Source organism: Passer domesticus, chromosome 10 (assembly GCF_036417665.1).
Source record: "Passer domesticus isolate bPasDom1 chromosome 10, bPasDom1.hap1, whole genome shotgun sequence".
Taxonomy (NCBI): Eukaryota; Metazoa; Chordata; class Aves; order Passeriformes; family Passeridae; genus Passer; species Passer domesticus.
Window position 1 is genome coordinate 34,357,107 of NC_087483.1, and position 15,873 is coordinate 34,372,979.

Sequence of the window (15,873 nt, forward strand, 5' to 3'; positions counted from 1 at the left end):
TCTTGCAGTTAATCATCATCAGCTCTCAAAGAAAAGGACAAGAAGATTTAATATTCTACAGATATTTTATTGAAGAACAGTTTTTTCTTTTGTTGCATGACATACCTTTTTTAAACAGTAAAATAAGGAAATTTTTACTCCATAAGTAACACAAATTAGCCCTTATATCTCAGTCCAGCCAAAATCTGTGTAAAATAGTTAGTTCTATATTTACATTCTGTACCAAAATAGGAAACACATGTTCAAGGTCAGCCAGTTCTCTCAAAACAGTTGTTTTATCTCCAAGGTAAGCTTCACTTTAAAAAGGTAACATTTGCACTTTGGAAGTCTGGTAGTGTAAGATCATGTTATTCAGTGCACAAACAGCCCCAAATCCTGCAGAGCAGTACATACATGCAAGCAGGCACCCACACATCCAAACAAGCTAAAAACAGGGATTCAGTCTTGCAGGGAAAACACCTTGAGCTGCTCAGCTGGTTGAAAGTCACTCCTTGGAAATGTGGGGAAGGACGGATGTACACCTCCCTCTCTACTGAATATCATGAAGCAGAAAGATTTGCAGGACAGGAAGATTTAAAAACAACTGGCCTCATAAGGGACTGTGGATATGTCTGCTCTCAGACATCACTCTCCCCAGTTCGTGACAGCTCAGCAGAAAGAATGAGCTGTATTGGGCTGACAGTCTATTAATGGGGGATATAATTCTCTTTCAGTAATTAACCTACATCAAGGGCCATGACTGTATCCCAAGACCTCAGCTCATTTCAGGAGAAATGAATTGCTGCTTTTGCATGTGATTTTACTTGCTGCATTCTCCAGCCAAAAGCTCTCCTTCCTCCTTGTAATTGCAACGCTAGAAAAAATGTGCTCCTAAAAGATGACTTGCTTCAACTTCTAATTGAAATTATTTGAACTACTGGGACCAAAAAAGACTGCATGACTAATTTACTCTCCTAAGCAAACATGGAATATATTTTTAAAATTATGAAGTTAAAACTGTGAACACTATATACTGAAAATGTTTCTGTTACAGATGAGCAAACTCATGCATCTCAGCACAACTTCCAGAGCTCCTGCTGCCCAGTCTTTGGTGGAAACACAAAGGCTTAAATGGGCTGCAATTCCAAGTTTTCACACTTAAGAGATGCAATAGGAGGGACTGGTCATGTGTGGTCAGGACACCTAACACAGCAAACTTTGCATTTATTTAAAAGAATTCTGAATTTTATGGCAGAAACTACACTTAAGGCTACATAACTGATCTGCTTAAGCTACAATTTTAGCTGTGTTCTATACTCAAAAATGGCTTATGCTTCCAACTGTAGTAATTTTACTCTTAAAAACCTGAGACATGATTTTACTTAATTCATGTTAAGATCTGGAAGTTCACAGCAGGGTAAAAGCGGAATGCAAAGACAAACAGAACTGAGGTAGTCAGCTTTACTCAAATATTCTTTATGACAGCTACCAGTTCATTGCCACTTTAAGTTGACACATTCCCTGGCAGTTCCCACAAGGCTACAGCTGCTATCAGCTGCTAACCCCCTGGTGGGATAGAAGATGTTGCATTTTTCTGACTAAAGTACCTTCCACGCCCGACCCCCCAAAGTCACGTCCAGTTCTGCAGTTCACAGGCAGCTGAAGGGCTGCACAACAAAGAAATTACAACTGAAATCTCAGATTATTAAGGCAGTAGCAGTTTTACTTCACTGGATTCACTGATGCAGCTGCTTAGCAGGTAGTGGTGAACCTGACCACAAGAGCTCCAACAGGCTGATAGATTTTTCCCTTTCAATACAAAGCACTACATCCCCTTTCTTTAATTAATGCATACAATTCAGAAGTAGGTAAGCATCAATTTTCTAACCCATCTTTCAGTTAATTCTCAGGAAGAGAGATTAAAAGAAGAAAAGCCCTCAAGATAAACAACTGTGTAGAAGATAAAAATATTCCATTAAATATGACAAATCTCACACTTAGACAGGAGACCAGCATATCAAATACTGAGCACAATAAATTAACACCAGTTAAAAAGTTTAACAGTTATAAAGTTAACCAGAAAGTTCAGACAGTGCAAACATTTCACAGTAAGAAAAAATAACCAGCAATTTCTTTTCAAGTATCAAAAGCATTGTTGTTGAGTGATACCATTTCAACTGTATTATTGCACAACAGACAAAAAATACAATATCAACCTCTGGGACCTAAGATGTATTCTCAGACCTTTATGTTTTCCAGGTAACAGTTTACATTGACCGTTTTGTGGATATATTAAAATAATTAGCCTTCACTTATCAATCTGAGCCTTTAATAATTCCATTTGGACAATTTTAAAGCATTTGAGTCCTGACTTGTATTGCTTCTCCGAGACACTGATTTAAGGCTAGCCTAGGCCTTGTGTAATTCACAGCTTAACCTGCAGTTAAGAAGGAGAACTAGCCCAGTGCAAGGTGCTCTCAACTGTGATGTCTTTAGACAGTTTAAGGTTGCACCTTACCTGCCTCAGCAGTGTCATAACAGTTTCCTTAAATAAAAAAATAATAATTAAAAAAACACAACAAAACCAAGTCCAGTAGGCACAAAGAATTTCTTACAATCATGATGGAAGTCCTATTATTACAGTATAATTGTACCTAAAGTTTTACTCCATCTCCCTACTTTCCATTCAGGAAAGGGATCCAGTCACTGACAATTATAATGCCACAGAACATTTAGGAAGCAGAGTAACCTCATCTTTCTCCCTATATCTGATTTTTTAGTGCAATGGACATGTCTGCTCCCTTAAATTTAACACTTTTCCAGGAGTGAAAACTGTCCTAAAAGGACAGACAGTGGATTGAACCACAAAGAGTTTCTTTACCTCTGAACAGGATTATTTGTAAACACATTATAGTCAGAAATAAATAGAAACAAGGGTCCTATAGAGCAGCTGTCCTTATCTTGACAGATTTTACTCATTTCCTTCCTCATGTATTTTGTCATCAAGTGATTAATATTGTAGCAAGGTGTGCCCTCATGTGGCTCAAACCATCTGATTCTCAGCTTACTACAAATACTCAAATAATCCATAGTATTTACATGTCCAAAAAGAGTAGAGGGAAGAAAAAAAGAAAACAGATTAGGCTTTCCTTCCACATTCAATATAGTTTTTGGTCTAGAGACATCAGCATGATCCTGTAAGATTATAGCTGCCATTGCTACTGATTTGCTCTTCAACAAGAAGTGAGAACATCTGCAGTAATGTTCATACTAGTTTTGAAACAATAATGCCATTATTTTGAGAAACAAACCAATAAAAGAAAAAATAATCCTAAATTCTATCCCAAATTTACAGTCTGAGTGTCAGTACTGAAATGCATTTGCCTAACAACTCTAGAGCATATTCAAATGTGATGTATTAAATTTCACGGTAGAACTGGCACACGTTAAATGAAAATGGGATTTCTAGACAGTAGTACTGGTTACCAGTCTGAAATTCCATTTTGTCTATGTAGGAAGATGTAATAAACCCCAAGAATTAGCTGCTTTACCTAGTATGAATTCTGAGGGGGCTCAAAGCTGCAGAATACAGTTGTGGAGGCATCTGCCAGCCACTGGTTTATCCAATGACATTCTTTCCTCCTCCACAAAATTGTAAGAATGAACAAAACAAAAACAAATCACCAGCCTCTTTAGGCCTTGGTTATCAGCAGTAATGACAACTGATTTGACATGGCTTTTGACTAAACCACTGAGGTATATTTCCAGCTTGAGGATGCTTTGCTACCACAACAGACATAACAAAAACACCAGCCCTCAGGTCTATTACAGAAGAGTTCTCATTTCAAATCTTGACTGAGCTGCCAGGTAGTTTAACACAGTTGGCAAAGTGGATCTTGTTACTGCATCAAAAAACCCATAGATTGCAATTCAGGAAAATACTGGCACTTATTGAAATAACAAGGTAAATTTTCCTCCTCTCAAAATTCTTCCTGCTTTTGTCAACACCTCCCTGACTACTGTGTGCAGTGATACTTGCCAGGGGAGATGAGGTTCAGCAGGAGAGAGCTGCTGCTGAGACAGAACCCCCGTGCTCCACAGAAAGGAGTGCAGCAGGATGGGTGTTATCTCAGAACTTCTTCTTGCCCCAAGCTCAAGTCTATGCACAGAGAAACAATCCTGTTAGCAGGGGAACTAAGTTGGCCACCAGCAGCCAAAGGGTTACAACCAGGCTGGATGAGCAGGAGCATAAATCTAAAAAAAAAAAAAAAAAAAAAAAAAAAAAAAAAAAAAAAAAAAAAAAAAAAAATTAATTTTACATTTAAAGACAAGAACAAATAATAAAGAGAACAATAAAAACCACCAAAGAGTTAAAACAAACTTCTTGACAAAACATTAACTGGAATTTAGTGAATTCAGCTTTTTACCTTCCTCAAAAAGAAAACTGACTCTGATCTTTCTGCATTACAACATGAACACTATCAATAGGAAGGTATACCAGTGAGAATTCACTTTCTACTGAGGTGATAATTTTTAATATTATAATAACAATATGGCCTTCAAAACACAGGTCAGATTTCCTGGTAAACCTGGCTAAAGCTAGATTTCTGGGATGATTACCAGGAGACATGAAATGAAGGCGTTATGTTTCAGACACATTTCTGCTGTGTTAGTCACTATTCTGCACGACTGCACAGCAAAACATACCACACCTTTGCTATTTTCCCTTACCTCCTACACCTGGGATCTTAAAATAGCCACAGCCTTCCTTTCCTGTTCCAGACAGAGCTTTGACAGATTTGTCAAAGACAAATCTTTGACATTTTCAGATATTTAATACTGAAGTTTCACTTCAGCAAAAAAGGCAACCTACCAACGGGTGCAGCTCTCGTTAAGTTAGAAGCTGGAGGATCCCTCTCTGGGGGACAGGAGTCACAGAAGTCTGAACAGGCTGGGCAAATCAGATTGCCAACGTGTACCCAGCCGTTCATCTGAATGCTCACAGTCAGCACCTGGCCTGAGCGGCTGCACAAGTACACAGTGTCCTTGACCCACACGTGCAGCCCTTGTGGAGAACAAGAAACCTTAAAATAAAAGAGTAAGAGTCAAGTCTGTATTATGATTTACCACAGCATGTTGAGATGGCCACAATACACAGAATATCATCACACAATTACAGAAGGCTTCAACCCCTACAGAGTAACACCAGACCACTTCAGAAGGCTTCAGTGTCTGCCCTCCTTCTTCTTTACCCAACCTTTCATACCCCCATGTTCATGCACTGCACCTGTGTGCCCTCTGTTCCCTTTGGTGGCTGGTCAGTGCCCCTGGGCACTCCAGGGCTCATTGCTGTCAGTGCTGTTCACCTGCTTTTCACAGCTGCACCCACTGGGGATGAGGCTCAGCCCCACTGCCAATTACCACAAACTGTGCACTTACAGTGATTTATCAGAAGCACAGATTAACTGCAAGTATTTTAATGCAATCTGAGCAACTACGAGATTCAGGAATGCTTCAAAGCACTGACTATACTCTTTTTGTGCAATTACGCAGATCATCAGCTGAGAATGAGTAAAACTTGGCTTCTGCTAATGACCACTTTCACAGAGTTGTGCAGTTACTGAACGTGACACCCTTAGTGAGAGAGTCCCAAAGAAAATGAGAAGTGACATGTGCACAGTGCTTTCCACCTCTGAAAAATCAGAGAAACTAATTAATATTAAGCTTCAACAACAGAACATTTCATGGGCGTATTCCTTCCTAGCTGAGGATAAAGTGCCATGGGATAAGACAGATTATGTCTTTAGTGAGACTGGAAGCCATCCCAGCAGCCACACAACTATCTAAATTACAGGCCTATGTCTGGAAGATTGTTTTCAGAGTATGTTATATGATCCACAGATTACAATGCAGATGAAAAGTTCTAACAGTCGCCACCTACATTTTAAGCCTGACTTTTCCCTTTGGGGTTATCAAAAAAGAAAATCCACCAAAACCCCAACAAATACTTACTTGATAACATCCACTACCCCAGTCAGGGTAACTGAGTTTCCTCCTGCACTGTTCCATAACAAAAGCAGATTTCTGAATAAGACATACAGAGTTTGGTCCATATTTCTCTGCACCATAGTTTTTGGTAGGATCTAAGGTAGAAAGAAATATAGTGAATTACAAGTTAACCAGAGGAATAGAAAGCTCACATCAATTTAAAAGGCTATCTAATCAATATCTCCACATGCAATTCAAAGTTTAATTTTGGAATATTTCATACCCTGAATTATTATCAATTTGGGATTTATACTGTCTTGAAAACAATGTGGGAAGAAACACAAGATTTAAGAAACAAACAAAATAATCAACTAACCACAAAAAAACCCACAATGAGCAAGCACTTTCCATCAGAAAGTGGTTATGTTTGCTCTCAGGGAATGCCAGCTGTAATTGCTGGTTTGAGGGCAGAGGGTGTTTGTTTTTGAGACAACTGCAACGGCAGGTAATAGACTACAGCATTCTGGAGCTCTGCAGCACTGAACATCCATGCATTACATTAGGAGACAAGCCCATGTTCTGGTAACTCACAAAGACCCTGGCCTTGAACAAAAAACCTACAAAGTGAAAAGTGCAATCACATTTCAGAGACTCAAAAAACAGCCCTCTCCCCCACCCCCACTCCTTGTCTTGTATTTGGGTCACTTGGGGTAAGTATCTGTTCACTCCTGATGCCATTCCTGCGTTAGATATGTGAGTTTGCCTCAGGTGTACACAATAGTTGCGCTATGCTTCTTGCCACAGCACAGTGTTTACACAACTGGTGGTGTGAAACTTCATGTGTGAAAAAATTCACATACAATTAGTTTGAACATGCAGCAACTCCATTCCAAGTTAACAAATGCAATCTCTGCAATACCACCCCGAAGTCCTGAATACTGACCTGGCTGGTTTTCAATTATTCTGCAGTCTGAACTGCGTTGAAATTCACCACTTAAATGCCAGCTGAATTCCTGACTAAAGGGACAATAGTCAGCAATTTCTACTGAACCACCATAGTAAGGCAATTCTTCTGCTGGTACTCCATTAAGATTGTCAAAGTACTGCAAAACAAAATACAGTAGTGAAGCAGTTTGGCAAAGGCAAGAGTACAGCTGTTTTTTAAATAGAGCAAATCACTACAGCTGCAAGAACATCAGCTGTTACTACTCAGGAATGCTATTAACAGCACCTTACAATACCCATGAACCAGATGAGCCAGAAGTATTTAAGAATACATAAATAATGCAGAGATTCATATCTGCATGTATCACTCCCAACTTCTGCCCCTAATTCCCCTCTTTGTAATAATTACATTCTTTGGGATGTAAACAGAACAGTGTGCAGTGACAAAGGGCAGAAGACTGGGGGAAGATATCCCTCAAACTAGGTATTTTGGGGGATTTCTGTTACACAGCAACATTTCTATCTGGTATTTGGCTAGATAGCCAAGCAGCATAATTTATTAAGATCACAAGGGACTTTTATCAGTCTTCCAACTCTTTGTAATAAACTATGTAGACATTTTTCACAGTATCTACTGTCACCTGATAGTTCAAAGTAAAAAAACTGAAACAAATACAATCATCAGGCTGCAAAGCTCAACAATGAAAACACTTCAGTTATTTTTAAAGTAGGATGCATTATACCTGATATTCCTGAGGTAACTGCTTTGGAAACTTCTGCAAGTTGCACACTGCTACTGCTCTTTGGTCCTGTCTGCAGGTTAACTGCAAAGGATTACTCCTCAAAGTGTCGCAGTATGGACTGATCAATTGCTTCCTCAAAAACAAAAAGCAAACAAACAAAACCAGAATAAAAATAATATCAGATCAATTAAACTGCTTTACATAAGCAGCCTGTCAAGACTGTTTGTTCCCATTCTCCCCTAGACTCAATCAATCACACAAAGAAGCACTGACTTCTTCTCTGGAGGCTAGTTTTTCTCATCTGTCTGGTTTTGACCTTTCTGATTTAAAGAATATCAAGCCAGCAAACAAAGATACAATGCATTCACCTATTTAGTTTTAATGACACTGCTTTGTAAACTTTAAAGAACAAAACATATAAGCAAAACAGGTCCGCTATGCAGCTGTGTCCTAGAAATGTTTGAGGATTGTAAAGAACAAACAAGGCAAGCTGTGTATAAGAAGGCAAACATTTTAGAGTAAGTCCTACCTGTCCTCTCTAAAGTGCAGCCTTCTCTTAGTGTAAATGCATTCTACACCCTGCTTGCCTCTGTATTTATCATAATTAGGTGGGATGCAGGGCAGTATTCATTTTTCATCTCTACCAACCTCTACCTCTTTTTACTGAGTTACATTTGAAGGATAAATGTAAACAAGCATCAGGGTTTCCTCTTTATTTTTAAATTTTTCTTGAAAGACTGTATTCTTACTTTTGTCTCTTCTGGTCAATCCAGAATTTGCAGCTCTTCATTACAAAGTCACAGCCTTTATTGCGTCCCCAGTCTAATTTCTCTGCCATGCTGTAATTTGCTTTATACCATCTGTAAAAGTATTTTGAAATGAGAATATAGTTACTTCAAAAATTACTGTTCTGATTAATAAAGCAGCAGTTCAAAGAATTTTATATTATGCCTTAAGGTTTTCAAATTAAGAAAAAGGGAAACTGCCTCCCCTTCTGCCTATAGGAAAATACATTATGATTTCACTATTTTTCAAGTAATAATGAACTAGAAGAAAATTTTGTGATCTGCAAAGGAATAATGCATACAGAAAAGTGAAACCTTAGTCAATTTCTGCTTTCTATCTGCAAGAAGAGCTGGAAAAAATCAATATGTATTGCATGCAATTGAAAGAAGACTTATATTAAGACCAAAAGTAAATAGATAGTACAAACAGCACTTTGCATTGCAATGCCTGGCTTTTTAATGCTGGACTAAAAATGGGTTTTGAAACACATGAAGAAAAAGTAACATAGAAGGTATGAATCCTTATCGAATTATGCTAATTATGCTGATCATCTACTCTGCTGCAGAGGGATAAGTACAAGTGCATCAATTTGAAATAAAATCAAGTGCAATGCAAACCAAACAAAATGAACCAAAACCCACCCTCCCATTCTTAATTCTTACCCTGTGTCTTCCATTAATGCTAAGGTGATCCTGGAAAAGACTCGATTCTGAGTGTGGGATCCAGTCATTGCTTCATTCTGAAAATTACCAGTTATGATTGGTAAGCCACTCAAAATCATTATTGTAAGAAAATGCTTCTTAGGAAAAAGCATGTTATTTCTGTTCTCTTTTTGTAATTGACAATCAAATCCCATACTCCTTCATGGAAAAAACTGTCCTGCAGCATTTCCCTTCTTGTTTACCTTACTGCATAAAACAATTACTAGACAATGTAACTCTGCCAAAAATTTCACACAGTGCTAAGTTACAAATAAAAATTAGCTTAAATGTTAAGAGGGAAATAAGTGTTTCCTTGGTCAGGCAAGGTTCTGGAGGAGCCAGGGCAAAAGCTAAAGCCAGAGCACATGAAAAAAGATGAAGTCAAGGTAATAAATAGAATGATGAAGTATTTAAGAGGCAGAGGGCCACAAAACTCAATTGACTAAAAGGAATACCCCCTTTGCCCTGAAACGGGAGCAAACCTTCTCAAAGGGTAAATGGCAGACAGGAGTAACAGACATTTAGCTTTTCAGTAACACTTCATCTCATACTCTGAGATTTAGCAAGAAGTCTAAAAGACAGATATATCTAGAAATTGGACCTCCAAATATTTAAGTATCAAGTACTATTTGTGATGTATTTCAATGAGGTTTGATATTCCTGCATCTTCAATGCTCCAGTAGGTACCACAATAAACAAGGCAGAGGGAGCAGACATTTCCACATTCCCTTCCATTCCTAGTATCAGCACAAACCTCCAACAACCTCTTCTCCCAGTGATTGAGCTCAGTACCCATGCCACCTTGATTTTCAAGCTCCATTCCCTCTAGAATTGGACAATTAAAATGTTTTCGGGCTTCTTCCTAGAAAGAAAACATTTCAACACAGCTCTCAAAATACAGTTCTAGCACTCTAGAATTACCTATTAAAAGTATTTCAGCACTTCTTTTTCTACTGTTTTGTTTTCTACTCAGAGGCTGACTAAGCAAGCACCCCAACAGCAAGGCTATCATACTATCTACTCATCTCCTTGAAATAAATGAGCAAAACCAGGGGTAATTAATCCATGTTTGCTCTATATACTGTCTTAGATTTAAAACAAAAAGATTATTTGTGGCCAAATGCGATTAACACTATGACTTATTTCCAAATCCAATTTGTTAACACTTGAGCATATGTTCTGTTAGGGGCACAAAGAGAGAGTCTGATGCGTGGGAAGAAAGAAAGACTTCCAAAAATCCTTGAGGAACTTCTTTTTAAACATGACAAAATTATTAATATTAAAGGAGCAGATGTCTTAAGTCTGTAGGAAAACATCTGAAGAGTAGGATTAAGGAATTTCTTCAACATCAGTTTTGCTTGACCTTCCAGTCCCTTCATTTTCTCTTACTATGTTAATTTATTTATTTCATACTGTCACCCATTTTCTACTTTAGCTACACCCTCTCAATTACACAATGTTAATGGCATGGGCTTTGGGCCATACTTTCAGGGAAGGGCATTCTTCAAGGATTAGAAATATTTCTGACTCAAGAATGTCCTGGCAACCTTGGCATACAAAGCTTGAAAGGTAATGCACACTTACGACCACCCGAGGTGTCACCAGGAGATGAACAGCATGGCGCAGCATTTTGCCACCACGTATGTCCCACAGCCTCACAGCTTTATGAACAACTTTATTGCTCCACTGATACAAACCTAGGCTGTAAGGACAAGGTTTGGTTACAAATCCTTCCCACAAAGACATGTTACTGTACAAAGATCTATCTCCATAAGAAACAGATGCATGGATAATCTCTATACTCCCTCATGCTTTCTAAATTTAAAAATTTTATTATGCAGCATTTCTCCTTTTTAAGATGTGTTTATTAAACATGCAACTGATTTAACAAGGCAAAGTAAGATTAGTTATAGACTCAAGGCACATTTTCTACAGTTACCAAAAATGTAAGAAATTAAATAAAACCCCTCTGTATTGCTATTGTAAAAAAACTCTCTACCCTTCCATCTCCTAGAATAATATCTACAATACAAACTAAAAAAACAAAAAAAAAAAGCAAACTGCTCATTCTGTAACAAATCAGAAAATTCACACAGCACATTACACACATTGTCCGTTCTGCATAACCATAAATCTTAAAAATTAACTGCACTGACATTAGACAGCATGGCTAATTGTAAAGCTTACCTTCCAGCCTTCTGATAAATGAAATCCTGTCTTAGTTTATAGTATATGTGGATAATATAAGTGCTTAATGGCAATGTAAAGAAAGACTAGAGAGACACCACATACCACTGTTTGAACATTATAAAGGAAAGTCACTGTAATAATGAAGTTGGATTTTAACAAGCAAGAACACATCCTAAAAAAGCAACATGAAAACATCCTTCATTGGGAGTACCAAGAGGTCCAGAAAATACCTTTCATTAAAAGGAGGAAGTCCATCTGCATATCTTGGTGTCAAAGGTTTTCCATCATCATCACGATAAAATGCAAACAGTCCAGCAGAGAAACCCTTCAAGTCAAAAAACAAGCACATGGAAACCTTTGGTAAGACATTCATGTACAAAGTCAAACACCATGAAAGAGTCCCCACACCCACCAGAGACGCACTGGAAGTACAACACTCCAAGGCAATTAACACAAATTGAAGGAAGCAAAGCAAGAGCTTTCCTTCACCAAACATCCTTCTCTTGGCAACAAGCTGGAGGCATGTGAGCAAGCAGGCACCCATTTCAGGGCAAGGTTTTATCAACCCTTACCAGTGCATGGATTATCTCATGTTTCACTGTAGACAACATGCCAACAAATTCCTGAGCTTGTGTTGAAATCATATTTGGACACAAGTTAGCATATCCTGCTATTGGCCTGGAAGAGAGTTTTAAAGTTAAATGGTTTTTGGTAAAATACTACAAAATTAAAGTAATTATTCACTTGAAGCAGCAGAAGATCTAAAGAAGATACAGACTAATGTAAAACTATGTCCTTCCCAATAATTTATAAATATCTGTTAACAACACAGTGCCTAGTTTACTGTTGGGATGGGGAGTGGTGGAATGGAGTCAATCAATCAATCTCTATATTCAGTATTCTGGACATGTGTCAGTGACAACAGAACAAGGGACCTGAATTTTAGGTATCTTAGGGAAGTATAAAGGCTGTGACAATGACTACAACTGAATGGAAACAAAACATAAGTAGGAACTTGCATTCTTTAAGTTTGTGAAATCATAACATTCACCTTAAGAGAAACAGGATCTTGAGAAAAAGTTTAAGCATTAATAGTGGAGGATCAGCTTTGAGTCCTGTGACTCAGCTCTGGAAGTCAAGCACTATTTGATGGGTTTGTGATTTTACATAAATGCAGTGCTTGTCCATGATGGCACTTCCCTTGTTATACAAAAAAGGCAAACAATCAAATTCCACATCTGAACAATCAAGTAACTTGAAAATTTAATTAAAAACAGAGTTTGCAACAGAGGGAATACTTGCCTGTCCATTTCAGCTTCCAGCTGGCAGTAGGCTGCATATGCAATGATGTTTTCATGGCCACACCTGTCAGTAGTGAGAGCACTGACGTAGAGCACAAAGTCAGCGTCTCGAACCCCTTCATGCTCGGGTGAGCCCGTGGGCCTGCGGTGCCACTCGCTGTCATTGTACACCCTGCATTGCTGTACAGTGTTCAAAGGCAACAATTAAAATACTCCCCTTATCACCAAAATTCTGCATGACGCAATTCAATTAGCTTGAAGCCGAGAATAAATCCTAATAGACAGCAGAAGATAAGGAAACACCCTGTGAAGAACAGCAAACAAAACCAGAGCCAAGGAATAACTTTCAAATGACTAACTCTTATGATTTAGTAGACACAAGGAAGGTGGCAGCTTTAAAAAAGCAAATTAAAAAAAAGCCTGTCAAGCTTCCCTGCATTTCTTATAAATTTAATTAGAATTAGGATCCTGTATTTCTTTTAATTGTTTTTTTTAAATCTTGGCTCGCAAAACTAGTACACGTAAGTAACAATAGCATTTCTCATGTAATCTATCTTTTTAATGATACAGTTGAAACTTCCAAGTTAAAGAAAGAAAATCAGAAATCTACTGATCACATACTGTAGTTGAATAAAGAAAACAAGTCTGAAGCATTTCTTGCATTATACTCCTGAGTCAGTGAATAACCTCTTCAAACAAAGTCTTCAAAAATCAACTATTAACTTTGTGAAATTCCAACTCATTGACCAAGGTGAATAACAAAGTGACTAATGGCAATTTAGCAAGCTCCAAATCTCATCTTCTCTGTAGAGGCCATTAGAACACAGGCTCAGAAAATAGTAACCAGTTCCTGTTTTGTTTTTGTTTTGTTTTTTTTTAAATTTGAGTTTGGATCAACAACATAAACTACAGAAACTCACACTTATTTATATTTTTCTATTCTTTCATTCAGACTTAGTGATCTCCAGCAAACAGGTCACTTATGCACAATTACCAATATTCACTTTTTCATTAATAACCATAAACAGTAATCTTTCAAAGATTAGGAAACACTTGGACAGCTGAGCTTACCTGGAGGTGTTTCTCAGGAACTATAACTGGCCCACACCTTGTATGGTCTGCACAGGCTTTTTGGCAATATCTGTGAGGGTCAGCTTTCCTCCTTAAATATTGGTTTGTCACACATTGCCTTCAATGAAACATGAGACAGTCAATGTTTTTATTGTTAAAGGAGAACTATAGAATAGTTTACTGCACTCTGTTGGTATTAGATATAACTTTCACTGTGAGAATTGTTAATTACCTTACCAGGGAAGACATAATGCTTCCAGTTGTTAATCTACAGGCTCAAAGAGAGATCAGAACCAGATTCATAAATGGGGGTACACATAAAGAGAACTGGCAGCACGTATAGCTTTGAAAATCTCTGCAACAACAAAAGCAGGTGTTGCTTCTGGAAGATTGGCAGATTTGTAAAAGAGCATCTGCCACTGCCGCTGGATCAGATGGGTCACTGGTCTGATTCAGAAGGGCATTTCCTACACTCTAATCTTCTTTTAAAGCCTATGCAGCACAGCGTTACATATCAAATATAGCAAGTGATTTTTCATCAGACTTTCACGCACCTGCTTAGCAATATAGCACCGGCAGATTTGCGCACTTGAAATGTCTTCTCCAAATAAGATATCGCTTGTGGGAAGAGTTTGTTCTGAAAAGAGCAAAAATCAGAGTCACCCAGGGGCAGTGCAGACACAGCTCACCCCAAAGGCATTACCTGTCAAGTTACACGAAATTTGCTAGATACTGTGGTATATCGCAATAGGGGAAAGTCTGACTCCTGAGAAGTTTCAATTATTATGAACACATTCAGGAAATACTTTGTTTCAGTACTCCCATATGCTGTTATTTGAATGAGAAAATGGGAAGGAAAACAGTATTAATTAGAATATTCAGTTTCAAAGAGGCTTTTAAAAACTATATACACATTTGTCACTGATACTTTTGCACCTTGGGATATAGCAAACACCATGCAGGAGAAGTTTGGAATTATTTGTTATGGAGGTGTAATCTATACACAAAGCTTTGGTTTCCTGAACTAGAGGAATACTAAATTGCTGGCATTCAAGGTTTTAGTTGAACTGGTCTCAATTTCATCTATATTACATACAAACAAAAGGGGGAAGCAAATATAACATACCTTTATAAGGTGTCTTTTCTCAGGCAGCAAACTACATTTAAAAAACAAAACAAACAAACTTTAGTTCACAACGTTTCCATTCTCAGCCATAAGAAAAAAAAAAAACTGCCACACCATTATACTCACTCCTCAACACTTCTGTCATATACAATCTTTATTCTCAGCTGTTGATCCACGTTTCTCTTCGAGACGTGATTTTCCTTTAGAGGAACTTGATAGACGACCTGGCAGGGAGAGGCACGATGCTGGATGAGGCAGCGCACCCCGCGGCCCCGGGCCTCGGCCGCTTCCCGCCCGGCAGCTCCGCTCCGTGCCGGCCCTTCCCGCCCTTCCCTCTCCGCACTGGGACGCTCCGCGCCCGCCCGCCGCCGTCAGCGCCCACAGCCGGGGCTGCGGGGCCACACGGGCACAGCCCGGCCCGGAAAAGCCCAGCAGGGACGGATCCAACAGCGGCAACAAGAGAGCCTCTGCCCCCAGCACCCCTCGCGGCCGCCTGAAGACCCCCGGCCACCGCACCTGGTCACGGCTGGGTACGCGGTGATGGCAGGAGGAGGAGGCGGAGGCGGAGGTGCAGGGGGGCAGCGGCAGGAGGAGGAGCAGCAGCAGCAGCCCGGCGGTGAGGGCGGCGAGCGGCGGGCGGCAGCAGCGGCTGGGCCGGGCGCGCCCGCCGCCCGGCTCGGCGGCCATCTTGGAGTGCCCGTCCGCCGCGTCGCCATGGAGGCAGCGCCGGGGGAGCGGCCTCCGCCAATGGGCGGGCGGAGAGGGCGGGCGGAGTGGGCGGGGCGGGAGGGACAGGCGCTTCTGATTGGACACGGCGCCGAAAGGGGCGGGGTCAGCGCTGAGGGAGGTGGCGGGGGCGCGGCCGGAGCCACAGGAGCGGGAGGGGCGCGCGAGCCCCCTGAGGCCCAGCGCTGCCCGGGGCCGCCAGGCCGCCGCCAAGCCATGCCCCCAGCGCCACCTCCACACGGATGTTAAACGCTTCCATCGCCTCCCCGGGCAGCCCATTCCAATGCTCAATCACCCTTTCTGGGAAGGAATGTTTC

General features: G+C 39.9%; 1 protein-coding gene across 1 annotated transcript; it reads right to left on the bottom strand.

Annotated features, from left to right (window-relative positions):
• Positions 1-46: 46 nt before the first annotated feature.
• LMLN (leishmanolysin like peptidase) lies at positions 47-15,548 on the bottom strand. The gene is made up of 17 exons (XM_064435102.1): positions 15,347-15,548; positions 14,957-15,054; positions 14,831-14,861; positions 14,259-14,341; positions 13,705-13,822; positions 12,635-12,813; positions 11,905-12,010; positions 11,563-11,657; positions 10,727-10,844; positions 9,897-10,004; positions 9,104-9,180; positions 8,405-8,515; positions 7,656-7,788; positions 6,911-7,070; positions 5,992-6,122; positions 4,853-5,063; positions 47-4,233 (listed from the first exon to the last, which is right to left on the bottom strand). Exons 1-17 carry the CDS (start codon positions 15,515-15,517, stop codon positions 4,139-4,141), a joined length of 2,025 nt encoding a protein of 674 aa, XP_064291172.1. The 5' UTR covers positions 15,518-15,548; the 3' UTR covers positions 47-4,138.
• Positions 15,549-15,873: the final 325 nt, after the last annotated feature.

Coding starts and splice junctions, on each gene's coding strand:
- LMLN (XM_064435102.1), bottom strand. CDS start 15,517: ATGGCCGCCGAGCCGGGCGGCGGGCGCGCCCGGCCCAGCCGCTGCTGC. Junction 12,011..12,634: donor CTGGAAGCTGAAATGGACAG/GCAAGTATTCCC, acceptor ACTCTCTTCCAG/GCCAATAGCAGGATATGCTA. Junction 7,071..7,655: donor AGTTACCTCAGGAATATCAG/GTATAATGCATC, acceptor TTTGTTTTGCAG/TACTTTGACAATCTTAATGG.